The following is a 26778-nucleotide window of genomic DNA, read 5'->3' as shown; positions in this document are numbered from 1 at the left end:
TATGTCCTGAGCAGTAGTAGATGTCCCTTAGCTGTGCTCTGTCTGCGGTCTCAGAGCAGGCTTGACTCAAGCCCTGTGCTTTGGGTCACAGCGTTGTTGGTGCATATTTCTGTATTTCAGGATGAGTGGGACGGTAGTGCAAGGTGTGAAAGTGAAGGAGAAACGCACAGAGCGCTGGACAAGCCCCCACATTGCAGCTCTTCTCAAGCCCCTCAAACCTGCCCCCCGGTCTAGCCCCCATAGTGCAGCGACCACACAGTGTGCTCAGTTTAGACCTGTTTCTATTCCAGGAGAGCCTAGAGGCGAGAGCAGGGCGCTGTTGTGTCAGGCGCTGTACGCACACAGTAAGAGACTGTCCCTGCCCCAAACAGCTGGCAGTCTAAACCAAGCTGGACAAGACAGGGAGTTGAGGAGACTTGCCCAAGGTCACACGGTAGGTCAGGGAATAGGACGCTGGTCCCCTGAGCCACAAGGCTGGCCCCTTTGCCCTGGGCTTTGCTCACCAAAGCCAGGCTGATAATTCTGCTACAAAACCAGGCTGCTGCACTGCAACCAAGTGCAGAATTTGGCCCCAAGGTGAAAGGCTAAGGCAGTATGATAGCAAGGACCCAAGCCCCAGTTCACTTGCCTTGTTTGTAGTTTAGTTCTTAGTTAATTATTAAGCCAGCATTACACTGACTCTGCAGAATGCATTCCCACCTGCAAGCTGCCTGGCTCCCACAGGGACTATCCCTGCCACCGATTCGTTAACAAGATTTCATTAACCAAAATAAATCTGGAGCTTGTGCGCTAATTAGCAGGCACTGCACACGCAGGCCCGCACATTGCATCTGTGCTCCTTTACCATCGTCCCTCTATGCCCCCTCTAGCTGTGTCCCCCTGGAGAGCACAGTCAGACCTGCTTCCTGGGCTACCCACAGAGAACCCAGGTGGGGAGTGCGCTGCACGAAGGCCCTTCCCCAACGAGCTGCTGGGCCGATGCAGGAGCTGTTTGGGGTGAGAATTCAAACGAAGACCTTGTGCTACTTCAGTGATGAAGAGCCTGTGGGAACTTTTGCAGGGGCAGGGGGATGCTCACATTGCGTCCTGGCCACATGCCAAATGTGGGCAACTATTTTCTATCTTGCTAGATTCCCACCACTGTAGTGCAGCTGGATACAGCACTTTACTTTGGTCCTAAACGACATCGCAGCTGTGTGCTGTTAAACAGCTGCCCTGCTCTCCTCCAGAGGTGGCTGCATTCCAGGGCTGGGAGAAATGATCCAGGTCTTCTTCTCAGTCTTGTAGCTGAGCACAGTTGCTTCTGCCCCAATGGCTGGACTATCAGAAACCGTTCACCTTTGGTTAGACAGTTCCCTTTGGCCATGCCTCCAGCTGCAGTTCGCTACACAGAACTAATTCCTCCAAACTGGAGGCCTTCTCTGCGGGGTGACCAGTCCACAAGTGCCGTTAATATCCTTTGTGTAAGCTGATGACCTTTCAGTGACCTAGGATATATATGTCCCATTTCAATTTGGGGTCCTTGTCCCACCCTGTCAATAGAAGACCACACTGAATGCGCGAGCATCACATTTCACAGTCCTAGGGTAATAGTGAGTGACCAGTACAGTGCCGGAAGTACTTTGGGGAAAGAATTGCTGTATTCAGTAAAGGGGTAAAGTTAAACTATAAGAGAGGAAGGGTGGCCTTGGGCACAGGGTGGGGGGGGACTCAGGAGGCTTAGGTTCAACTCTGCCAGATTCCCTGTTTGACCCTGGGCAAGTCACTTTGTCTTTCTGTGCCTCCATTTCCCCATCTATAAAATGGGAAGAATAATCCTCCCTTTCCCATGCCTTGCGTCTGTATCATAGCCTGGTTGGAGCAGGGAGCGTTTCGTACTGGTGCATGTACAGTGCCTAGCTTTGGGTATGGCCTCCTAGATGCCACTATAATAGTGTGGGTACGAGTAACAACTATCTTCTACAGGACGCAACCAGAACTGCTCAGCTTTTGGTCTGAATACACGGCAGCGGAGGTGTGATTGCAGTATGTGTAGACCTACCCCCTGATCCAGCTCAGGTACGTTTACACATGCTGCAGTCACACCTCCCAGTTGCAGGGTGGACACGCTCTGTGTGACATTAACCCTATACTGCATTTAGCCAATAGAGATTCTCCCTTAGCTCAAGGGGCCTGTGCATTTGGAACAGGAGAATGAGTTCAAGCCCCGCTGCTGCGGTGAAGGTGACAGGGCCTCGCTGTTACTCCTGAGCGCATTCTGCACCAAAAAGCTTTAAAATATTGTGTGCAGAATTTTTAATTCTGCAAATCTTATTTGTCAAATAAATGTGAAGGCTCCTGCTTGGCATTGGGGAGTACAGGCCACTGGCTGCATGGAGGTGGGACTCAGCGGTGAAGCTGTACCCAACCTTGACACAGTGCAAGGACAGGGCCTGCCCCAGAAACACCCCAGGGTCCTGCCCCTCCATGCGAGGTGTGGGCAGCCAGGCTCAGGAAGGCCGGATCCAAGTGTGGAGGGATCCAGGTGTGGGTTGAGAGAGTTCTGTGTGGGGTAATTTGGGTCTGGCTGGCTCAGTGGGGGAATCCAGGTGCAGGAGGGATTTGGATGTGCAGTGGCATGTTGGGGGTGGGGGCAGTTCTGGTTGCAGTGGTAATTGGACTCTGCAGGGGGGCCTAGGTGAAGGTGGTTGGGGCTCAGTGGGGTGGGGATCCAGATGCGGGTGGCTCACCAGGGTGGTCTAGGTGCACGGGGAGTGGGGCTCGATGGGCGGGTCTGGATGCACGGTGGTTGGGAGATGGCGGAGCAGCTCCCTGCACAGTGATCCCTCTCCCTGCAGCTGAGGACTGATGGGTGCAGGAAGTGGGAGGGGGGAAGCAAAGAAATCTGTGGGGGACATAAATTCTGTGCATGCAGGAGTAACACTGTGCTGTGCAGAGATCACTGTAAAGCCAGGCCCTTGGATAGTATTAGTGCTCCTAAGGTTAATCTGCTGTAGTGGGGCACATGCTGGGGGTTGAGTGTTTCCAACTCCCCTGCCCCCAGGTTGACAATCACGGGGTGCCTGGGTATGAGCCAGTGGAGGGGAGATTTTTGCCATCCCTGGACGTTTTGTAACACCGGACAAACAGCCAGAGCAGGAAGTGCTGCACCCTGAACCTTCCCTGCTCCTGTCATGGCCTCTGCCACCCTCCTTATCTGCAGGCCTTTCAGGAATGCGCAGCTGGTTTAATGTTCTGCAAGGCCCACTGGGAAGCAGACTGGAGATGCTGTAAATGGCTCCTGTTATCTGGCGGGGACGGCTGGGAAAGCAAACAGGGCTGCCAGCAGCCGGGCAAGCAGCGGGGCTGCTGACTGGCAGGGAAACTGAAACGCAGGGGATTGCAAAGCAAGCTCTGGAGAGCAGCCGTGCACGTTCATATCACACACTGCAGGGGAAGGGACCCCGAGTGGGGAGCGCAGGGCCGGGAGGGCAAGGGGCCCCATGGGGAGCAGGGGCCTGAGGGTGAGGAGTGCAGTGTCAGCTGGTGGAGCCTGGGGTGAGCCCAGGGGGCAGGCAGAAGGGCTCCTGGAAGAGAAACCTAGTGCAGAGGGGAAGCTGCGGGGTGGCTGCCCTGGGCCAAGCTGACAAAGGTCCACAGCGCCTGCCCTGGTCACTGGGCTGGGGCCAGTCCCCAGAGACTCCAGGGGCAGCTGTTAGATCTGGGGCAGGGGCATGTGCCTGGCACTGGGGCAGGGGTGTGCGCCTGGCACCGGGGGATCCACTGCTTCCTCTCAGAGCCTGGGACTCCAATATCTCCTCCTGCCCTCGGGTGCTGGCTCCCCTTGGGGCAGGCCCCAAACCCTAACAGAGACTTGGTGGAGGTGCTAGGGAAGAAAGGAAGGGGAAGAGAAGGATAAAGGGGGGAGGGAGGAAGGGAGAGGTGGGTTCCAAGGAAGGTGGAAGAGAAGGATGAAGAGGGAGGGAGGGGGGTGCGAGGGAAGGGGGAAGAGAAGGGCAAAGGGGGAGGGAGGGAGTCAGGCAGGTGCTAGGGAAGGGAGGGGGAGGGAAGGGGGAAAAGGAGGGAGGGAGATGGTGGGTGCTAGGGAAGGGGGGTGGGTGGAAGGAGGGAAGGGGGAAGAGAAGGATGAAGGGGGGAAGGAGGGAGGTGGGCCGGTGCTAGGGAAGGGGGAAGGAGAAGAGGAGGACAAAGGAGGGAAAGAAGGGGGGAGGGAGGGAGATGGGAGGGTGCTGGGGAGGGGGAGGGAAGAGGAGGACAAAGGGGGAAAAGAGGGAGGGAGATGGGGGGTGCTAGGGAAGGAGGGGGGGAGGGAGGTGAGGGGTGGAAGGAGGGAAGGGGGAATAGAAGGATGAGGAGGAAGGAGGGGGGAGGGAGGTGAGGGGTGGAAGGAGGGAAGGGGGAAGAGAAGGATGAGGGGGAAGGAGGGAGGGAGGCAGGTGGGTGGAAGACGGGAAAGGGGAAGAGGAGGATGAAGAGGGGAAGGAGGCGGGTGGGTGGAAGGAGGGAAAAGATGGAAGGAGGGAGGTGGATGGGTGGCCTGGTGCTAGGGAAGGAAGGAGAAGAGGACGAGGAAGGGGAGAGGGAGGCAGGTGGGGGGAAGAGAAGGATGAAGGGGGGAGGGAGGCGGCCAGTACTAGGGAGGGAAGGAGAAGAGTAGGACAAAGGGGGGAGGGTGGAAGGAGAGAAGGGAGAAGAGAAGGATGAAGGGGGGAGGGAGGGAGGCAGCCGGTGCTAGGGAAGGAAGGAGGGAAGGGGAAGGAGGGAAGGGAGAAGAGAAGGATGAAGGGGGGAAGGAGGGAGGCGGCCGGTGCTAGGGAGGGAAGGGGAAGAGGAGGACGAAGGGGGGAGGGAGGCAGGCAGGCAGGCAGGTGGGTGGAAGAGGGAAGAGAAGGAAGGGGTCGGGCGGGCGGCCCGGTGCTAGGGAAGGGGAAGAGGAGGACGAAGGGGGGAGGGTGGAAGGAGAGAAGGGAGAAGAGAAGGATGAAGGGGGGAGGGAGGGAGGCAGCCAGTGCTAGGGAAGGAGAAGAGGAGGACGAAGGGGGGAAGGTGGAAGGAGGGAAGGGAGAAGAGAAGGATGAAGGGGGGAAGGAGGGAGGCGGCCGGTGCTAGGGAGGGAAGGGGAAGAGGAGGACGAAGGGGGGAGGGAGGCAGGCAGGCAGGTGGGTGGAAGAGGGAAGAGAAGGAAGGGGTCGGGCGGGCGGCCCGGTGCTAGGGAAGGGGAAGAGGAGGACGAAGGGCAGCCGGGGGCGGGAAGGGGCCGGGCAGGGGCGGTCCCGAGGAGGCAGCGGAAGGGGAGGAGGACCGCCGGGGAGGAGGAGCATCGCGGCGGCGGCGGCTGAGCCCTGCTCTTCGGGGAGGCCGGCGGAGGGGCCCGGTGGCTCCAGCCCCGCAGCAGCAGGCGGCGGAGCGGGGGGTGCCGGCCGCGCCACCCGCGATGTGGACGCAGCACCGGCGGCGGGGGGCCGCGTAGGGGCCGATCGCGGGGGGACGGGCGCGCCCCAGCCCTGCGGGGACCCGGCTCCGCGGGGCGCTCGGCTTCTGGCGAAGACTCCGGCCGGGGCAGCGGCGCGTCGGCTCGCCCGTGCCCCGGGGCCGGCGGGGGGATGCGCCCTTAGCCGCCCTCTGCGCGCTGCCCTGCGCGCCGCCCGGACCTGCGCCTGGCGAGCCCCCGCGCACCCGCCCCTGGCTGGCCAAAACTTGTTGGACTTGTTTTTCCGGCGCCGGCTGCTCCCCAGGTGGGGCTGGCCGAGCTCGGCTTGGGGGGCAGAGGAAAGGGGCTCGGGCCCAGCCTGCGTCTCTGGAATTTTCAGCCCTCCTGCCCCAGCGCAGCCCCACGGACTAACGGGGCGGGTTGAGGGTCACAGCCCGGAGCCGGGCGGCTAGACCAGGCCGGAGTTACCCCCCTGCGCCAAATAACCAGTAACTCGCTCGTTTTAGCTCTATTCCTCTCCCCCCCCCCCCCGCCCCGCTGATTTGTTTTTCCCATTGGAAGGCGTCGCTGTTTCCTCGGGCTGCCCCACGGAGATATGGCCATGGTGGCTGGAGGCTGGGGAGACCCGAACGGAGACACCAACGGGGTGGACAAGGGTTACCCCAGGACCTCCGAAGAGGACTCGGTGTCGCCCCAAGGTGGGGTGAGCGACCAGGAGCACGGGGACGAGGACAAGCCGGGCATCCAGGTGGACTGCACCGTGTGCGGGGACAAGTCCAGCGGGAAGCACTACGGGGTCTTCACCTGCGAGGGCTGCAAGAGCTTCTTTAAGCGGAGCATCCGGAGGAACCTGAGTTACACCTGCAGGTAGGGGCTCACCTGGATGCCTGCCTGGGGCCTGCTTGGATTCGACTGCTAGAATCAGAGAATCGTAGGCCTGGAAGGGACCTCGAGAGGTCATCTTGTGCAGTCCCTGCCCTGCTAAGTACTATCTAGACCCCGTCCCTGACAGGTGTTCGGGGGTTTTAAGAGCAGGTTAGGCAATGAGGGAGATTCCAACAACCTCCCTTGCCCCAGGCCTGCCCCTTGTGCAGCCATTTACCCCAGTGCAAGATGGGTCCTGTTCCTGGCCTCTCATGTGGTCCCTTGAACCAGCGCCGGTGATGACACAGGGTGCGGGGTGCCGTTGCAGGCTCTTCCTTGTGGTTAGATTTCCCCTCTCCAGCCAGTGTGGCAGCTAATTAATTCATGGCTGTACGGTTCTCTGCAAACGTGCAGCCGTTGTTGTTATGAATCATTATGTTCCCCAGCGCCTCAGCAGAGAGCAGCCTTTTAAAAAACTTGATGTGGCGACTAATTGGAACCAAAAACACAAATCCTAATGTGTTACGGAGCTCAATTCTCCTCTCGCTCTGGTGTAGATCAGGAGTAACTCTTAAAATCAATAGGGGTGCCGTAACTGGTCAGTGGCCTTGACCCTTCTTAGAAGAAAAATATTTTTCAAGGCAGAGAAGTAAACACAAGGAAGATCTAGGTTCACATGCATGTATGGTACTGTAACAAGCCCTAGGCGTTCTTGCAAATCAAATTTTGCATAACGGTACTTGCCAAACCAGTAGATTCCATAAGATTGGCTACTTACCAGCCTGGGTACACAAATGATTTCCTCAGTTTTGTATCTGAGTGCCTATGTTAACAGAAATAATCATTCACAGTCCTGGTCATGGTGGAAGTCATGAGACTCAAACCTGATCAAAGAGCAAGTTTTGCTGCTGTATTTATCTTGCAGTTTCTGACCCACTCTGCTCTCAGTTTTCAGAGTAGCAGCCGTGTTAGTCTGTATTCGCAAAAGAAAAGGAGGACTAGTGGCACCTTAGAGACTAAATTGGTTAGTCTTTAAGGTGCCACAAGTACTCCTTTTCACTCTGCTCTCAGTTCGCCTGGCCCAGATTCAAACTCCCCTATGTCCTGTTCCGTATCTCCTCTTATGTGGGGGTGAGCTTGATTTCCTCTTTATCCTCAGTTCTTAACAGCAGAAATACTGCCATGTGAAACTGACCTTATGAACCTTGTGTGCATGAAATTAATCCTGCAGCTGTTAAACTTTGTGCAATGTTTTTTGTCCCCTGCACTTTGCGTTTTGAAAGGTTGCGATATCCTAAAAACCTTCTGTATGTTGCCACCGCTATGAATTCTGGGCCTGTGGGCACAACACATTCAGTGAACCTTTGCTATATCACCATCCTGTGCCCCTGTTTCCCCAAATCGTGATAATGATGCTTACCTACTTTGTAAAGTGCTTTGAGATCTACTGGTGAAAAGCACTAGATTCAAGAGCTAGGTCTTCTTGTTACTTGAAGACTGGATATATATATCCTACTGAAAGTACCAGCATTCTGAATTACAGAGGGGACAAACGACAAATGCAAAGAATGTTTGTTTTTGCAAAGAAAGAAGATAGATGTCTGTTGTTGCTTAGTAGTTAGGTACAAATGTATTGAGAAAAGTAGCACATCGTTCCAGCTAGACCTTCACGTCTGTAAATGTATTTTTTCGCCTCTTTGGTCAGAGCATGTATTCAGGGGTGAGCGTATTCACTTTGCGCTCAGAGGAATGTAGGATGAAATAAAAACATAGTTTCTTAGTACGCAGTTCCTAAGTGAGGACATAGGCAATGCTTTCCTCAGGCAGTCCTGTAGTGGGCTTCCTTAAAGGATTCACAGCGACATCAAGCCAAAATTGCTCTAATTTGAATTTTAAAAACTGAGCTGAATGCAGTTTAGTTCTTGTACTAAATAATGACCTGTCCTAATTACATAATTTGCACCATACACACCTCCTATGTTCTCACATTTTCCTGTATAGCTACAGTGTGTCTAGGAGAACTTGCTAAGAACTCTTGGCCTTAAATACAACTATTTAAGTTTTAAAATAACATAAAAAGTGATTTCCTTTTTAAAAAATATATTTTTTGGCCCTTACTGTAACTCAAGGCCTGGATTCTCAGCTGGTAGAGGTCAGTTTCGCTCTATGAAGCTCAGGTTTTGGCCTGGGCTGTCTGAATGGAATTGGACCAAAAGCACTAATCATAGCCCGGTTTGTCTGTAGTGAATTTCTGGCCCTCTTTACAGAAGAATTTGTGATACAAACAGTTTCTCATGCTCCAGCCCAAACCGCTGTAACGGAGCCCTGGGATGAAGATGTCATCTGATGTTTAGATTTATCGCTTCTCCACTAGAATAACTTTTGATCAGCAACACATTTTAAATGTGTTAAACACAGTGGTGAGGTTCAGGGTAAATTAATTCCAGTATGAACAGTTGTCGAATCGTACGTGGCTCTTCTCTGGAGTCATGTAAAAATTAGGATATTCGTGTCAGGATTCCAAGGTATAACCAAATGCTTTCACTCATGCCGGCAACGGGTGGGATTTCTTTGCAGGTTGACTGGCCACCGTGCATGGTTTACATTCCCCCCCAGCCTTTCACTTGATCATGCATTATTTTACTAGTGGTCCCCTTGCAAATATAAAGTCCGAACCAATCCTCTGCTTCATTTGCATGCTTTTATTCCATCCTCAGGTCTATCCCTCGTCCCTCTTGACAAACGAAGGGGAAAATTCTCAAACATTCAGCGCCCACAGTGGGGGCAGATTTTCCAAAGGGCTCAGCACCCAGCTGCTCCTGTTGTGACACTTCCAGCCATTTTTGTTCAAAAGTCCTCTGCACCCAGTGCGCCGAGCGTCTTAGAAAATGTGGTTGCTTATTTTACTGCCTAAATGGGAGCAGAGCCCTTATGAAAATCATGCCCCAAAGGGGCGACTGCCATGTCCTACTTACGCAGGAACAAAGCTCGAGGTAGCAATGTGCAAAATTATTTGAGAACCGGGGCGGGAACTCATCCTAAATGCACAGGATCAGATTTTGGGAGTACGTTAAAGCCTCCTTCCCACCCCGCCATTTACATCTCTTAAATAAAACAGCACATTGCGTTAAGTAGTGAGCTGGGCAGTAAACATCTCTGGCTGACGAAGGCCCACGATTCCAGACACCGGGGCAATGCAGCTTCTGTTCTAGCTGACTGCCGTGTGTGTGCTGGGTTTGGATCCTGGAGAGACTCTCCGGATAGCCTTCGCTCTTCAGAGAACAAAACCCTGTTTTTTGACCCCTAACATCCATTGCTTCACATCTCTGACTATGACAACATGCTTCTCATACCATGAATGTGATGGCAAACGGGGTTTGAGCACACAGAAAAGGGCCGCAGCGCTCAAGAGACACAGGATGCTACATTTTGCTGAATCAAAGCCAGGAAGAGGAGTTTGGCATAACACTTGAGCATGTGCTTAACTTTAAGCATGTGAATCTGTTTATCCCTATACATCAAAACACTTAATGTGTGCAAGTCTCCTTGGAGTCGATAGAATTTCATAGCAGGCTTAGACGCTTTTCAGAATCGGGACTGAAGGCTGTCATGGGGCTTAGGACCCCTGAATTATTAGTATTTACCATTGTTTTTAATCACTCCTGATCAGAGCAGCAGGGGCGGTTAGTTATGGGTCCTGTCTATTTACTTTTCTGCTGGTTTTTCCTATTCACATCTTGTCTGGCTTTGATCCAAAATGCAAGGCCCAAAGTGGCGAGGATGGGGATACGTTTTCTCTCTCTCATCCTTGTTTGAACATGTGCTGGGCCAGGAGAAGAGCCTGTGAAGACAGGACCAGGGCTGGTAGCTTGGTTCCCCACCTCTGCTCTGCCTCAACCGCCCTTCACTATCAGAGCGTCCCTGCCGAGTCACTTACCTCTCCGTACAGTCTGTAAAATCGATCACGGCTGCCGGAAAGCATCTGGGTGGGTTTGGAAGCTGTGGGCTGGGTTGGGAGACACTTACCCCCGCTCGAGCACGGTGACTGTCATGGGCCTACTCCTAGCTGCAGAAAGAGGCTCATGATTGGGCCCATAGTGCTTGAAAGCATTGTTACTCCTGGCTCTGCACGGTTCTCCACTGAGCCTTCTCTCATCCCTCCTCAGATCATAGAATATCAGGGTTGGAAGGGACCTTAGGAGGTCATCTAGTCCAACCCCCTGCTCAAAGCAGGACCAATCCCCAATTTTTGCCCCAGATCCCTAAATGGCCCCCTCAAGGATTGAACTCACAACCCTGGGTTCAGCAGGCCAATGCTCAAAGCACTGAGCTATCCGTCCCCCCGCCGCCCCCCCGCTCCCCATCCTTCACTCTTCCTCTTCCTTGCGTCCCCTCCCTTACCCAGACACTCTTTCCACCATTCATCCCCCGCCACCCCAGGTGACCTTCCCCTCAAAGCTCCCTCAGGCCCAGATCCTCAACTGGTGCAAGACACACAGCTGTCTTGAAGCCAGTGGAGTTAGACAGAGTCACGCCAGCTGAGGATCGCCCTGGGTCTGCACAGTCCATCTGCTAAATGACCCAGAAGCCAGTCTCCTGTTGCTCATGTGTTTCATTTCGTTCTCTGTCTGCTTACGCTGGAAGCTCTTGGGGGCAGGGACCAGGCGTTTGCAGAGCCTACCAAATATTGGGTGCCACCCCCTCTACCAGGAACACTAGCAGAGGGGCAGTGTGTTGTCTAATGCCACGCTCGGTTCATTTCAAAGGAGCAGAGGGGGAACGGGCAAGCACTGGTCGTCCCCCAGAGACTGGCTGGTTTGGGGGTACTGATTCTGCAGCAAGCTGGGTAAACGGGGGGTGGGGGGGCAGCAGCAGGCGGGTGAACTGCTGACTCTTAGCTTTTGTCACCCAGGCCTGGTCTCCGTGGGACGTGCCCGTTTTTCAATCTAGCAGCGCTGGTGCAGACGTGGTGTTTGCGGTGGTGGGACCCCGCCGAAGACGGCGTGAGGGGGCCAGATCGTGAACTGGCTCTGCACTGATTTCAGTGGGGCGCCGACAGTTCAGGATCTGGCCCGGAGACTTTTGCCGCCGACTTCAGAGGGGTTGGCATTGTGCCTTCAGCATTAGCCCCTTCTCCAAAGTGGAGTCACAATTGCACGGGGGCAGATAATGATTTTACCCTGCCTACCCTAGAGGTCTGCCCCCCGCGAAGCCAGGCAAATGGCCCATGTCGACAAGGCCTTAGGCAGAGCTGAACATGAGACCCATGGAAGTAAATCTGTAAGTGCTTAGTACCTGGGAAAGCAATCAACACGCTTTAATGGGGCTGGGATTATTCCCGCCCTGCTGCTGTTTACTTAGCAGGGCAGGTAAATGAGTTGTGTGCACTGGGAAGAGAAGTGACCCCTTCCCCTCGGCTGCCTGGAAAGGGCTGAAATGTTCTCATAGGAAATAGTTGGAATTCTTCAAGCTCCTGGTGAAAGGGGCTGGGAACAAAAGGAAGGCTGGCTCAGCTGTTTTCAGTTTAAACACCGCTGCCCCCTCCTTAGTGCTGGGAAGGCAGAGCAGTGTGGGAGAGCAGCTCTTGCAGGGTGGGGACTAGACCCTTTCCTCAGCAGTGGATCCTGGGCATAGTTCACCCTGTGCAGATGGGCCAGCCCACAGACTAGCCCTCGGGCCCCGATTCTGGGAAAGCACTTGAGTGCTTATGCATAGCCCCGTGCTGGGCAGCGCCATCCTGAATTAAAATACTTTGCTTCAGGGGGGTCTAGGCCGAGTGCTGGGCCTCTGCCTGGGGGTGACTTTCATCCAGGGGTCGCAGCAACTGGGGGCAGCTCTTGTTCCCCAGGAGAGCTGTTTGGCGAAGCAGGGTCACGGACAGCAAGGCAAAGTGTGCAGTGCCTGGCGCAACGGAGTCCCAGGTTCTTTTGAGGCCTCTAGGCCCAGCACTAATACAATGCAACGCTCTGCCCAGTCTGTCTCTCTAAAGTACTCCTCAGGCTCCCATTCCTGGAGTATCTGGGCCTTTCCAAATCTCTAATGTATTTAGCCTCCCAGGCCCCTCCCCGGTGTGGCAGGGCACTCTTCTCTCCATTGGACAGGGAAACTGAGGCACAGAGGGGTAACGTGACCTGCCCGAGGTCCCACAAAGGAGTCTGTGAGTTGAACCCTCGTCTCGTGTTCTCTCCTCCCCAGTACTTAACTCAGAAAACACACTTCCCCTCTCGGGCCGGCGCTTTCTTGCCCCCGTGCAATGGCGTGGTGTTGTCTGATTTGCACACAGGTCGAGCCGAGACTGTCAGATTGACCAGCATCACCGCAACCAGTGCCAGTTCTGCCGCCTGAAGAAGTGCTTTCGTGTGGGCATGAGGAAAGAAGGTAACGTGGCCCGCCGTTCCGCCAAAAAACCCTTCTGCGAATGGTGGACTCTGGCACTCGCTAGCCAGCCGAGCATTCCCCAGTGCGTGTGAGAGGTGTAGCTGGCTCCTGTGTCGACTGCCTCCCACGCAAACAGGGCCGCAGGGGGCGTGGGATGGAGCGGTGCCACGCTGATGCCCAGTTGGCACGTGTCCCCGGGGGTAGATAGACATGCAGCCTGGACGTTGCCGCATGGGTGGCTGCTAGAGTACGAGCCTGCCTGTGAGCCCTGGGGCCGGAGCTGGGCTGCTCAGCCTGTTGACCTGGCTCGCTCCCAGCTGCAGGGTGGCTGTACCCCTAGAGACCAGAGCAAGGGGATGCAACTTAGAGCAACCTCTGAGCTGCTCTATCTTATGCCGATAAGCTGTGGCCAATGAAAAGGCCCTGTGAGAATCCGGGCAGAGTATATCTAGGTCTGTCCTTCCCAACGTGCATTGGTGCTACAGGATCCACGCACCTTTGGGCTCTTGGGGCCGGCTTTTCAGAAGAGCTCGGCTCCCATTTAGGCATCGTAATGAGGCCCAGATTTGCGAGAGGTCTCAGCCCCCAGCGGCTCCCATTGTGACGCTGCTGGCCAGATTTCCAAGAGACCTCCGCAGCCAGTGAGCATTCTTGAAAACCCAGCCGCTTGGGTTGATGCCTAGTGGAAACCGAGCTCTCTGGAAAGCCAGGCCCTAGGGGCACGAGTGAGAGCGCTGCTCCGGACCAGCTGGAATGCCAGTTCTTGAACTGCTGTTGCTTGGAAACAAGGAGGCAGGCTGGTAGTTAACCAGCATGGAGACGTGACTGTGCCGGAACTATTGGCTGGGATTTTATCGAGGCTTTAGGCTTCCAAAACCCACTGAAGTTCCAGGGCAGACCGGACAGTCAATAGGGCCCTTTGAAAATTCCAGCCATCTTCTGCATGGACCAGCACCATGGGCGGTCAGTTACATGCCTCCTGGATGGGTGGTTTTCAAAGCACAGAGGGCAGCTAGGTGCCCAGCTCCCAGTGGACATCCGTGGGATTTGAGTGCCTAACGCTTGTCTCTGCCTTTGAAAACCTCCCCCAGTATTTTTAAACACTGGCTGCTCCCAGCAACTCAACTAAACTCCTCCAGTGTCAGGAAGGGGCTAGGAATCAGCCACACCTGCCCGACCGGGCCTACCCCTGCCACAAAGGGGATTGCCTGCTGGGGTAGGACCAGCGTAATGGCCCTGTCCTGCTTCCCACAGCAGCTCCCAGCCTAGGGGCATGTTCCAGGAAGGAGCAGGCATTCTCCAATCCAGCTATTCTGGCCTCTAGGCCGGGACCGCTGGAGCCAGGGCAACCGTCAGAGCAGTGCCCGGGGCTGCTCTAGTTTGAGCGAGTTTTCAAAAGGATCCCAGCATCCCCACAACCTAGGAGGTGCAAAGGTGGTATAAATTCCCACCCTTAGCCCCCCCAGGAGCTGAGCCTCCAGAGCTCCGACGGGGTCGCAATCCGAACCAGTGCCTCTTGAGAAGGGGGTGAGGGAACAATCCCCCCAAAATGCACCATGCCCTGCCTCGGACAGAGTGGCTGCAGATTTTCCTTTTGTTTGGCTTTTAGAACTAGTAAACGCTGCTCACCAGCTGCCTAGAAAACCAGGTGAGTAAATGCTACAGCAGAGGAGATTGTTGCTGGATCAGATCCCGAAGCTGAGGCCCAGCCAAATGGCCTGTAAATCCCAAGCACTTCCCCAAGATGTGACTGGACATGTTCTAGGGAGGATTAGAAACTCCAGGCCTGATCTCTTCTCTCTTGTCCCAGCTTCGCATGGGTGCAGTGGAATGCCTCCTGCTTTGTGCCGGCGGGAGCAGAACTGGGGCCTCTGGGAAATAGGGTTAGCTTTTTAATCTGCGTTAAAACCAGCCCTGGGGGTGGATGGGTTAGGGGAGTCAGGAACTCCCGGTTGCTTCTTTTAGTAAGTTACATTCCACCCTCTACAATTTATACCAGTTGAGGATTTTGCCCCCCATGTATCTTTGGTTACATGCCAGGGACTGCAGTTGGAGAGACTGAGCGAATACCTTTCTGCTGGTTTGATGCCAGCAAGACTCCTTTGAAGTCAGCAGAATCGCACCAAGGAAACACAGTTGAGGATCTGGCCCTTACCACAAGGTCTTGTGGAGCGAACTGGCCAGGAAATCCCTGGGCTGATTGTGGTACCTGGGAGCAGCCATTATTGTCACAGTGAAATCCCCGTCTCCGGGCAGAATACAAAGCCATTTCTGCTATTTCAGTCTGCCCTTGGGCGGATCGCGTACCAGTCCGACAGGTGGTGTGTGTTTGGAAAGCCAAAGCCTTGGCTAGATTCGGTGACTCACCTGGAGCCTTGTACCAGACCACCTGACCTAGCAGCTTTAAAGGTCGCAGATGGAAACCAAGACAAACTTAGAATAATCCTTTGCAGTTCCAATATTGACTCAGTTATGCAAATTTCTGTGGCAGTGTATCAGGGCGGGGGGGTGCGTGTATGGCACAGCAGATGGCGTTGGCGGCTGTTCTCTTTATCTTGGGCATTGTGTTGCATTGAGAGTAGAACCCAGAACATTTTAAAGCATTTCTTGAGTCCGTTTCCCAACTTTCCAGAGCTGGAAAGCAGAGGAATCCTCGTGGCTCAGCACCCTCTCTCCTCCCCTTAACACAGGGGCCCCGCTTCGATCAGGAACTCCTCTGCTGTGTCTTCATGTGCAGTCAAGGAGCCAGTCAGTGGCAAGCTTAGCAAACCCTTTCCCACAACACGCCATTGGCTGGTGGCACTCATTGCCATAAGATAGCGCTGATGCTCAGAATGGAGCCGAGTGGTTTTTAACTGAGACAGAACTTTCTGTGGAGAATGAGAATATCCAAAGGTGTTATAGGAAGGCTTAAAAATAACCAAGAGCTTTGGAGTGGCTATAAATCCTCATGCTTCAGGGCATAAACCAATGGAGATCAGGAAGGAATTTCCCCAGATTATCCCATAACTGTCCGCTGCAGGGGTTCTTGTGCCTTCCTTTGAAGCAGCTTGTTTTGGCCATTGTTGGAAGCTACTGGACGAAATGGACCATGGGTCTGATCCAGTCTGGCCATTCCTAGGTTCGCAATCTTCATTTGAACAAAAAAGTTCAGGCCAGAGTTTTCAGAAGTGGCCACTCATTCAGGGTGCTCGACTTGAGACCCAGGTGGCCTGATTTTTCAGAGGGGCTCTGCCATTGTTGCTCCTTGAGGTCTGAGAGCAGAGCTGGCCGGGCAGGGTGGCTAGCTGCAAGGTTTCACTAGGGCCTTGGGGGTTGCTTGGGAAGGGACTGACCAGAAACAGTCGTGCTGGGACGAGCTGACACGGGTTTTGAGCGGAGGTGCTGGCAGAGTGAGTTGCACAAGGGGAACCTAGGACACTAGAGACCTACTTAGAGTAGCAAGTGCGAACTCCCATCAGGGATCAAAGCTCTATTGTGGGAGGTGCCATACCAACCAACGAAGACCACAGGCCCTATCCCAGATTCCCCAGCCACCCTGCTCCTTGTGCCATTGACGCCAGCGAAATGCTAGTTAAACACTATGGATGTTCCTCAGTGGCATTTCACACCCAATTTGTCTTGGCGTCAGACCACAAGGTGCAAGGCTGGGGCATGAGGTGTCAGAGAGGATGTGATGAGAGGCAGGGTGGGGGAAGGACAGGTAACAGCATGAACAGAGTTTAGCAGACAAAGGAGACGTGAGTTTTAAATTCACCACTCGCTCTTTGCTTGATGTCAGGCGGTATTTGTATTTAATAGTCTCTACTTCTTCTCTAGCGCTTTTCATCTCTGGACATCAAAGTGCTTTACGTGGGAGGTCAGGATCATTCACCCCCTCTGTGAAATGGGGAAACCGAGGCACAGAGCGGGGCAGTGACATCCCCAAGGTCTCCCAGCAGGCCAGGGGCTGCTGGGACTAGAACGAGAGGAACAAGAAATTCTTCACTCCTCTACTGAAGCTCTTCGATGCTCAGAGCATGTTTCCGCTGACATTCAGTAAGGTTGGGTGCCTCTGCTGGCCAGATTCCCAGCTGGCATAAATCCAGAGGGAACCCATTACATCTGATTTTCAGAGGTGCTAGGCCCCCATGAAATTCACACCTCCTGCCTAACGCAACTGCTTGTGCTCGCTTTCCTTTTCTACGGCATCCCTTCCCTCCCCATGTCTGTGGGTTGTCAGCGCAGGCAAAAGGCTTGGAGACAAGGCGCGTGTTGTCTGACTTAAGGCTCCGTGCTTGCCAGTAAAGTCACATGCGTGATATCTGTTAACATTGCGAGAGCAGCCGTGTGCCGGGCCCCCGTGTGCAGCGACACTCAGTAGATTTCAGGCTGTGCTCAAGGTAACAGATTTAGGCCCCGAGTTAGCAAAACACTTACGCACACGCTTGAGTCATTTACCCTGTTTACGTGAATCGGGGCCACGGGACAGATCCTCTGCCGGTGTAAATGGGTGTGGCCCCTCCGGGGATCTGACCCAACAACTGGACGGGTGAGTGAAGTGCCCATGCTGGCCTGTATTGCAAGCTTCAAATGCTTGGATCTCCCCAGGCTGGAAGTTGGGGGTGGGGGAGTTTCAGCTACTTTTGTGGGACCGAAATCCATTCTTGATGCTCATGACAAGACTCCCCAGGCTATTCCCACTAGAAAGGGTCCAGCACTTGCCACTTAGCTGTGTAAAGTTGGATGCTTAGACAAGCATCCTGGTTTGTGACGGTGCTCCGCTGAGCCCAGTGGGATTCGCTCAGTGCGCACTGGGCTGGGACTCAGGAGATCTAGGTTCTCTCTTCCTGACTCTGCCACTGGTCTGCTGGGTGATCTTGGGCAAGTCCTTTCCCCTCCCCGTGCCTCAGTTTCTCCATGTGACGCACTTTGAGCTCTACTCATGTAAAGTACTAGGCAGTAGTATTTAAGCTGCCTAAGTATGGATTTAGGCCCCTAACTTTTAAGTACTCAAGCTTGAAAATCACAACCATTGTTCTGGGCGGATTCCACCTTGCTGTGGGCAAAGATTGAGGGCGGTGGGATCCCTCTGTGGTTCGGCTAGCCAGAGCGTATTTGCTGCCCCACAGGCGGTGGTAGAAATGTAAATAGCACAGGAAAGAGATATTAGGAGCAGGACATAATTTCCTCCTTCCAGGCGAGTCGGGACAGCATTGTTGTCACTTACGATGATTTAGAGCTCTAATTTAAGTGCTGCAAGAACAGCCCATAAATTAATTACTGGGGGCCGAGCAAACAGTGGATGCTAACGGGAGCTGAAAAATAGCTTTCTTAGCATGCAGTTAGGAAGAGGAGCACCTCCAGGGTTAACAAGTTCACTGAAGATGTATGTTTCCATTGCAGAGAAATGACCTTGGCTAGCCGTCATCTCACTATAGAGCAAAATGGGGAGGGGAAAGAATTAGAAGCTTCACGTGACTGCTTGGAGATTAGAAACCTGGGCTTAGTGCAGTTTGGAATCCTGCCTGCTAATGGAGATGAAATCAGATGTCCCAGAGGCCAAGATTATCTGCAGATTGATCCTGGGTTTCCTTTAACCCTCTTGCAAGCCCCCAGGTGGAGCTGATCTACTTGTTCGTCTCTGGGGGCTCCTCTCCCTTAACCCCAGCAATGCTCCTTGCTTTTGGTCTAGCACTTGTGCTAAAACCAGACCTATCACCAAAGCTTTAAATGCTCTAGAAGAGATTTGGGGCCCTGCATCTGTCAGCCAGAGCCATTCAATGCCCTTGGCTATAGGCCTTAGCTCAGTTGCTTATCTCTGGGGTTAGGCATTAGTTTACAGCTCATTAGGAGTAATTAGGCAGTGTGGGAGGGGTGATATCACCAAGGTGCTAAGGAGGTTTATCTTATTTTCAGATAAATATTTCTAGTGTGTGTAACTGGCCAGGTATGCGTCATGTACCTCTCCAAGGGCTGGATAACAACCTGCTACTGATACCAGTTAATGGAGTGACCCTTTGAGCTCTGAGGCCTGGGCTGTGGAGCTGAAGGTTTGAGGCGCCCACTCTGCTGGCAACCCGGTCCTTACCCAAGGCGTTTACAGTTCTGTCCAAACTGATTCTAATGAGGCCCAGCGGACAGAGCATTGCTCTGGGAGTCCGGCTCTGCCACGGAACCGCTGGGTGACCGTGGGCAAGACACTGCCCTGCTCTATGCCTCAGTTTCCCCTCCCACCCGTTGCCTGCTCGGACTCTGAGGCAGGGCCCGTCCTGGACTGGATACAAGTCCATGCCGCTCCAGGCCTGCCAGGCCCTGATCTCTGCTGGGGCCTCTAGACGCTACCGTAATGCTTATAACAGCAACCGTCTCGTTTGGTAGCCACTTGCGGCCTCTGTGACGGGGACGTCGGCCCCAGCGTAGACCCAGCTGCTGCGTCGCGGTGGTAGCCACCACATGGGACATTGCTGCCTCGTGGGATCTAATCCCTCCTCTTGCTCCCTTTCCAGCTGTCCAGAGAGGCAGGATCCCGCCCACTCACTCCAGCACCAGCCCGAGCGCCATGCCCAGCGGGGAGTATTACAACGGGCAGCCGGTCTCGGAACTCATCTCCCAGCTGCTCCGGGCGGAGCCCTACCCGACCGCCCGCTACGGCTCGCAGTACGCCCAGCAGGGCAGCGTGATGGGCATCGACAACATCTGCGAGCTGGCGGCCAGGCTGCTGTTCAGCACGGTGGAGTGGGCCCGGAACATCCCTTTCTTCCCGGAACTGCCGGTCTCCGACCAGGTGGCCTTGCTGCGGCTGAGCTGGAGCGAGCTGTTCGTCCTCAATGCCGCGCAGTCGGCACTGCCGCTGCACATGGCCCCCCTGCTGGCCGCGGCCGGCTTCCACGCCTCCCCCATGTCCGCGGAGCGCGTGGTGTCCTTCATGGACCAGATCCGGATATTTCAGGATCAGGTGGAAAAACTGAACCGGCTGCAAGTGGATTCTGCTGAATACAGCTGCCTGAAGGCCATCGCCCTCTTCACACCAGGTGAGCGGCTGCTGCATGCTAATCGTCATGACCATGTCCCGACCCCGGGCCCCAGCTGAGCTCAGGGCCGGCTGCTGCACAGACACAGGCCCTGTGAGAGCCAGGCCCTGCCCCCAAAAGGTCACAGGCTAAATAGACAAAGGAAGGCTCATATCCTCATTTTACAGGTGGGAAACTGAGGCAGGGAAAGATGAAGAGGCAGGTTTTTAAAGGTATTTAGGCACCTAAGGGTGCAAGTGGCTGCTCGTGAAATTTTCAAAAGCAGCTAGGCACCCAAGTCCATGAATACCTTTAAAACACTGGCCCAAAGTGACTTGCCCCAGGCCCCCCAGGAAGCCTTTGCACTGTACGACCTTAGAGCAAAGCCACGGAGTTGTAATTAACAGATATCTAGAGAACAAGGATGATCCAGTGTTTCGGGTGCTCGAGACCTGGCTTCTGTTCCCTCCTCCGCCACTGACCTTCCTGCGTGACCATGGGCAAGTCACTTAGGGCTAGCCAGGCTTTGTCCCTCGGTTCTGTACAATGGGGATAGTAGCACTGCCCCGGGGTGTTGAGGATAAAGATGCTAAAGATGGTGAGGGGACGGGGTGTGCGCCATAGAAATAATGTCCATCGAGCTGAATTAACACATGGGGGGAGGCAAGCGGGCGGGTAGGTTCTTGGAGTTCTGGTAGGTGTTGCAGCTCTCCCCACAGCTTGGTGCAAAGTGACCCTAATTTACTAACCTTCAGGACACGCTGCCCGGCCCATTTCTTGCCCCGGCTGTGCACGTCATGGGAATGCCCTGGTGGCTGGCACAGCTGGCATTCGCCAGAGGATTTTAGGAAGTTCTCTATCCTGCTTCCTCCAACACTCAGTAGGATTTGGTTGCCTGACTCCTTTGGAGGAATCCCAGCCCAGGCCTTTGGGTGCTCGGCTGTTGGTGGTTGTGGGTGGCCCCAGGAGCAGTCTCGTGTGTGTGTGTGTACACGGGTGGTTTCAGAGCGCAGCCTTTGCAGTGAATGCTTACTAGACACAACTGAAGATCGTGTCCGTGCGCCGGTGTGTGACACAATGTGCACCTGGCACTGCTGCCTTTCCTGCTGGTGTCCTGTCCTGGTACCGAATTGACAGCGCTGAAGCCTGGGATTTACGAAGTAACCTAAGGGCTTCAAACACCCAGGGTAAAATTTTCCAAAAAGCGACTAAGTCACTTAGGAACCTCAGTCATGTTGGGTTTCAACAGGATTTAGGGGTAAAACTTTCAAAAGGACCTAACTCTTGTGTTTCAGTGGGATTTGGGTGCCTAATTCCCATAGGCTCCAGCTCAAAGGTAGCGACTCCCAGGCACATCCTGTGAGCAAGGTAACTTTCCCGCGGGGAGAGATGCTCCATGGGATGCACGTAGTGTTAAAGCTCCGGATCCATCAATCGGAACTGGTTAACTTTTATAAGATAAATTAAAGAGCCTTTGCCCTAAGAATGGAAAAACTTGTGTCTGTTAATACTGCACAACACGAAATGTATGTCCCTTTAAGAGCCATTCCAACCTCCAGCCAAGCTAGCAATCCGGTTGGCCTATGTATGCACTGCAGTAGTAACAAGGCACAATCCCATGGATCCCAAGCTCCCGAGGTGGGCTAGCAGAGAAACCTGGCTATCTAACACTGCCTGGCTTGTGGGCTCTTCCTCCTTCCTAAAGAGAGAGAGAGGAGAAAAAAAAAAAGACCGTCTGGGTCCTTTAAAGGATGTGCCAGCGTGGGGTTCTAATTTAATCACCAATTGGAGCTCGTCAGCCAATCGGCTTGCTCTCCTGCCCACTGCCAGCTAACGAGATGAAGCAATTTTCCGTCCTCTCACAAATCAAATGCTCCAGGTTGGGTTTTCTGGCTTGTAGCATTTGTATTAAAAACCCATTTGCGCCATCCCCTTGTGGTTGGATTAAGCACCCGCAGGGTTGGATTTGGTTTTGATAAGAGTCCATTTGCGTAGGGGCCAGACAGCAAAATGTTTGGCTTGCAATAGCGGGACATGCGCGCGCCAGGCGTCTAATGCAGTGTTGCATGGATAGCTACAGAAAGCCAGCAATTTGATTTGATTGGGAAACGTTACAGGAAGGTCAAGGTAGCCAAAGATGCAAGGTGGGGGGTGTGGGGGAGGAGAAAAGGATGTTCTAGGACTTGTCCTAACTGGATGGCCATCGCCATGTGACAGACGGGCACTGGCAGGCCATGGCTTGATGCCTTTCCACCTCCATTTAACATGGCAGTGCTGCTGTGATTTTAAAATATCTGGGCAGGCAGATACCCCTGCCATGAGCCGCTGGATGGTTGTTAAAATAGAAGCCCGGCTGTGTTTCTGCGTCAGCTGGCAGGGTGAATTGCTCCTACTTGGAGACTGGCTGCAGGGAACAAACGAAAGCTGCTGATGCAGGGTTGGCAGGCTCTGCCCGGCTACATGATTGTGTTTGTGGCATCTCAGTGCCCCTGTGCCCATGCAGCCTGCAGTAGGAGCAGCGGGTCTACCCTGGGTTTACCCTGAAACCAATCTACACCCTCATGCTAAGGCTTCCTGTGGAGCATTGTTGCAACCGTGTTGCTCACAAGGGCAATATTGTGGCAGAAGTGGGGGAGGTTCAGCCTCTTGTGTTCATTTGAGGAAGCTATGTCCCTGCTGGCAGACTACAGTGCTAATCCCTTGCTTTATAGAGGGCTTTCCATCGAAACGCAGTATCGTTATCTCCATTGTATAGATAGGGAAACTGAGGCACGTGGGAGGGGGTGTGACTTGCCCAAGGTCACTGAGCGGGTCCAATGGCAGAGCCAGAAATCGACACCCAGGTCCCTTACACCCCAAGACGGGGGCTCTGTCCACTAGGCCATGCTGTCTGCCAGTCCAGGCACACATTCTGGCCCTTCTGTAGCCAAGGGAGGGATGGGAATGGAAGAGCCTTAGAGAGTGGTGGCGCTGGGTTGGATACAGGGTACCTGTGAGCCACGTGATGGCCTGTGTTACACCCACCGTCAGAGGAGAGGATCTAATAGTCCTGCCCGGCCTTCGCATCTCGGAAGTGGAGCGGGCCCGTGTGTCGGCATTTGCACGGCCCTTAGCACGGTGTGGTGGGGACATCCAGAGCTGTGCAATCTCTGTTCCCTGCTAACAATTCTCCCCCCTGCCTTTTGCAGATGCCTGTGGCCTCTCAGACCCTGCCCACGTGGAGAGCTTGCAAGAGAAGGCGCAGGTGGCCCTGACGGAGTACGTCCGTGCCCAGTACCCATCTCAGCCCCAGCGCTTTGGCAGACTCCTGCTGCGGCTCCCGGCGCTCCGGGCGGTGCCGGCTTCACTCATCTCTCAGCTCTTCTTTATGAGACTGGTGGGGAAGACACCCATCGAAACACTAATTAGGGACATGCTGCTGTCTGGGAGCACGTTCAACTGGCCTTACGGGACGGGGCAATAGGAGACAGTGGGAATTCTCCCCTCGCGGTCCCAGATGCAGCTCGGGAACCCCAGCCCGTTCCACCAGAAACCCTTCCTCGCTGGGCCCTGTACTGAACGGTTCCTGCGCGGCCAGAGGCTCAGGCCTGCACGGTTCTTTTCCAGGCCGGAGTCCCAGACAGTGCGGTCCCCCACCCACGTGGCAACGTTAGCTGGCGCCTCGCCCGGGTGTTGCACACGGAACCCCCTCCCCACTCATGGAGTGGGTCAGCAAAGGGATGGAGCCGATGACTTTTCAGAGCGCGACAGCAGATGGCTCTGGATAGGGGACGACTGGAATCGAACAATGGGCGGGTCGTGCGGTCAGGATTTGAACTTTTATTTTTTCCTTATTTAGAAAAACCTCTCTGAAGGCAAGACAAGCTCAAACTCCCGTCCCTGGGGAACCGGACAACAGAGGTGGGAAATGACTGTGGGCTATTCTGCTGCTCTGTCTGTTGCCTCTGAGCCAGTCCAGAGCGACCGGGGCTGCAGGCCTCTCTCTCCTGCCCCCTCCCCCCGTCTGCCTTTTGCACGCAAGCTAAATGACAGATGTCAGGTAAAATAGCCAGCAGCTGTCTCTGGCAAGAGCGTTTTGAGCCCTAGGAACTAGACCCGGCGGAGAGCCCAGCGCCTGGTCCCTAGCCAATGGCAGACCACTCTAGGGAATAACAGAACTGCCCAGTATCAGACGGGTTAAAATAACCAAGTTCGGGAAGGGAGATAAAGCCGTACCCTCCAGGGATGTGCCAGTGTGTGGTGGGGGACAGGGGGAGGGGAAGGAAGAAGGGGGTCACGTTAGGCCTTCGCATGGGTTCTTGCATCATCTCCGCTTTCAAGGCCCAAGGGATCATTCCGCTCTGAGCAGCAGCCCCCCAGGCCCCGTGCTGTCACCCAGTCACGCCTGCATCTAGCGCAACAACTAGGGAGAACCTAGGTGCTGGCCACGGGCTACTGGGCTAGAAGGGCCGCAGGTCAGATCCAGTCTGGCCTTCCATGGGGGAAGAGCTCCAGTGCTTGGCCCTGCCTGCTTCCCTCGACCCCCTGCAGGCAACGACGCTTCCCTACTGTTCAGCCCGAATTCACCTTGGCTCTAGTTACACGATGCCTGGCCTGGCGTGGAGACAGTAGGCGAAGGGGAGGCATTTCCTATATTACAGATGACCTCCCCCCATTCATTTCACCACTCTATATTTGACATCTCCCAGCTCAGCTCAAGCCAGTCCCTCTCCTCCTGTGATCCTGTCAAGGAAAGTTAGCAGCTGCTTTACACCGCAGACCCTTATATATAGGAAACACTGTCTCCCCCCCTTTCCTTTTTTTCAGGCATACAGCTGTTTCCCTCTCCTAATTCTGCTGAGCCTTTGAGGAGCGGTAGTGAGCTCTTAAATTGCTTGAAGGCTGCCAACATCTGAAGTGGAAGGGAGGGGACCAAGAGGCAGAATCTCTGTATGGCAAAATAAAAAGCAGACTGCAGTTATTGAATCCAGGACAGGTAGTGGGTAAATCACTCTTTGCAAGGGCAGGGCTGGCCAGATTCTGGGTTATGTGCTAAACTGGTAAGTGGGGCATGGTTTATTTGTCCTATTAAAAGATACTGTTCTTTTGGCAATTGCTGATACACATGGGAATTGCTGTTGCAGAAAAGAACCTAGCACGGGGGGTCAATGCAAAGTGAGGCAGATCTGGGGCAGACCTCGTTCCTGGAACCATGTGTCCTATGCCCCACTAGCATAGCTGCTCCCCAGTGATGCAAGCCTGAGGATCCTTGCTATAAGCAGGCTCGGCACAGACATCCTATCTCTGTGTAAGCAAAAGAAAGCTAGATGGGTGGAGGACTTTTCATTTAGATCAAGTCCTGATTCTAAACCCATTAACTGAAGTCAATGCAGATGTTCCTTTTACGAAGGGGTGCTCTGTTTAGAGGGGAGTGGGGAAGGCGCTGGCCTTCGACCACATGGGCTGGGGTGGGAATGAGCTGCCTGGATTTTGAATACCTGCCTTCCCCCCTTCAGTATATATTGCAGGAGACTTTTCAGCACAGCAGCCGCACAAATCTTTAATCCAACTCCCCTAAAAACTTCCGAGGAGAGATCTCATTTTCGTCTCTGAGGGAGGAGGAGCATGACAACGGCTCTCCATTAAACACACTGGCACCCACTGGTTTTTAAAGGCCGGAGAAACAGCTGCTTTGCAGCCACCTTGCGGATTCACTTTGCCTGGAGTTAAGCCATGGTTGCAAGGTGCCTGGGAGATACGAAGCGCTAAATCTTATTATTACACATTCACGTTGCTGCTCCAAAGCGCCCTCCTACTGTGGAGGCAAATAGGACCCTGAATCCGCATTTTCCAAGCGTGACTAGAGATTCTGGGGTGTCCAACGTGAGGCACCCCAATGGGGCATGACTTTCAGAAAGCAGGTGCTGGGCAAGCTCTGAAAGCATGGCCCCCTTTGAGGGCATCCAGAAACAGTGGTACCCAAAATCTCTAGTCTCTCTTGAAAAAAATGAGGCCCTGGATTCTGCTGTTCTATGCAAAGAGCCTTAACACTAAACCCGCTTGCACTTAATCCCCGAGAGCAGGGGCGTTTTGGTCACCCAGGGGCATTATGGGATATTATCAGGTGTGGCAAAACCAGCGCAGAGCCCCGATACTTGAAATTTTCAAGTAAGGTTTGGTGCTATGAAGAGATTTTTCTGTTCAGAAATAAGAACCAGACGCGCCGCTGAATCCTGCGTGGGCATCCATGTCCCAGTCTGGGTCCCTAAGGGGCTGGGAAATGAACTTTTCCCCCGTCACCAAAGCAGAGAGTTACTGTTGCTGTCGGACTGAGTGTCTCCAGGTCTAAGCGCCAGGGCAGCACGCCTGCAAAGACCCCCTTAGAAAAGGGCTCAGCCAAAGAATCACAACAATAAAGGTGTGTTTTATGCTTCTGGGTGGTGCCTTCTTCTGGAATAGACTTTGCTGGACACACTAGCACAACCCGGACTTGTGCCCGGACTCCTTATCCCCTGCTAGGGGCTGCTCCTGCTGCCTGAGCTCCTGGCACTGGGCCCAGATACTTCTCTGCCTTCGCTAGTTAGATTCCACTGTCATTTCCCAAGTGACATGTTAACAATCCTACATCCGCCGCTCTCAGGCAGCGTGGGGCTTGTTCTGCTTACCTGGGAATTGCGATGATCAATGGCAATATTGTTTTGTTGGGCTGGGTGTGTGCGTGTGCAGGTAAATCGCTGATTCCCGACATTTATCAATGCAAATCGAACATGTCCATGCCTACCCCTGGAGAGGAATTGAGCTGCTAGGGCCAGGGATGGTGTTACAGTAGCATTCTGTATTATAGGGCCCCCAAACCCCTTACTACCCCAGCCAACGCGCTCTGTGCTGGGGCTGGGTTTTAACATGATGATCAATCTAGTTCCATCAGGCAGTGCCCCGAATTAGCCTCTCTGTGTAGCCCACCCTGTCTGTAAAGGGGTTTGGGCCTAATTCACCACTACACCTTGCGCAGGCCCTGACAGCAGTGGGATGTAGGTGTAAAACAACTTTTCATTGGGTGTAAAATCCTCCCTTGTGTAAACGTGCACACGAGGTGCAGGGCCATCGAAAAGACAAGTCACGTCCATTTAATGC

The 26778-nt window shown here is 54.1% G+C and overlaps 1 protein-coding gene across 3 annotated transcripts; it reads left to right on the top strand.

Annotated features, from left to right (window-relative positions):
- The first annotated feature begins 5959 nt into the window (after positions 1 to 5959).
- On the top strand, positions 5960 to 26078 carry NR2F6 (nuclear receptor subfamily 2 group F member 6). Of its 3 annotated transcripts, none has more exons than XR_013348751.1 (5): positions 5960 to 6298; positions 12579 to 12673; positions 19162 to 19686; positions 22854 to 23468; positions 24472 to 26078. XR_013348751.1 is itself a non-coding variant. In XM_077842011.1 (4 exons), exons 1-4 carry the CDS (start codon positions 6027 to 6029, stop codon positions 23126 to 23128), a joined length of 1167 nt encoding a protein of 388 aa, XP_077698137.1. In that variant the 5' UTR covers positions 5960 to 6026; the 3' UTR covers positions 23129 to 26078. The 3 variants fall into 3 exon arrangements, 1 of the variants encoding a protein (XP_077698137.1); XR_013348750.1 differs by having other exon boundaries at positions 22854 to 23565; XM_077842011.1 differs by having other exon boundaries at positions 22854 to 26078.
- The last annotated feature ends 700 nt before the right edge of the window (positions 26079 to 26778 follow it).

Source organism: Eretmochelys imbricata, chromosome 25 (assembly GCF_965152235.1).
Source record: "Eretmochelys imbricata isolate rEreImb1 chromosome 25, rEreImb1.hap1, whole genome shotgun sequence".
NCBI lineage: Eukaryota > Metazoa > Chordata > Testudines > Cheloniidae > Eretmochelys > Eretmochelys imbricata.
This window is presented reverse-complemented; position numbering and strand designations above follow the sequence as displayed.

Excerpts from the sequence above, each read along its gene's own strand:
- NR2F6 (XM_077842011.1), top strand. The coding sequence starts at position 6,027 with ATGGCCATGGTGGCTGGAGGCTGGGGAGACCCGAACGGAGACACCAAC. Across the intron at positions 6,299-12,578 it reads AACCTGAGTTACACCTGCAG|GTCGAGCCGAGACTGTCAGA; the intron begins GTAGGGGCTCAC and ends ATTTGCACACAG. Across the intron at positions 12,674-19,161 it reads TGTGGGCATGAGGAAAGAAG|CTGTCCAGAGAGGCAGGATC; the intron begins GTAACGTGGCCC and ends CTCCCTTTCCAG.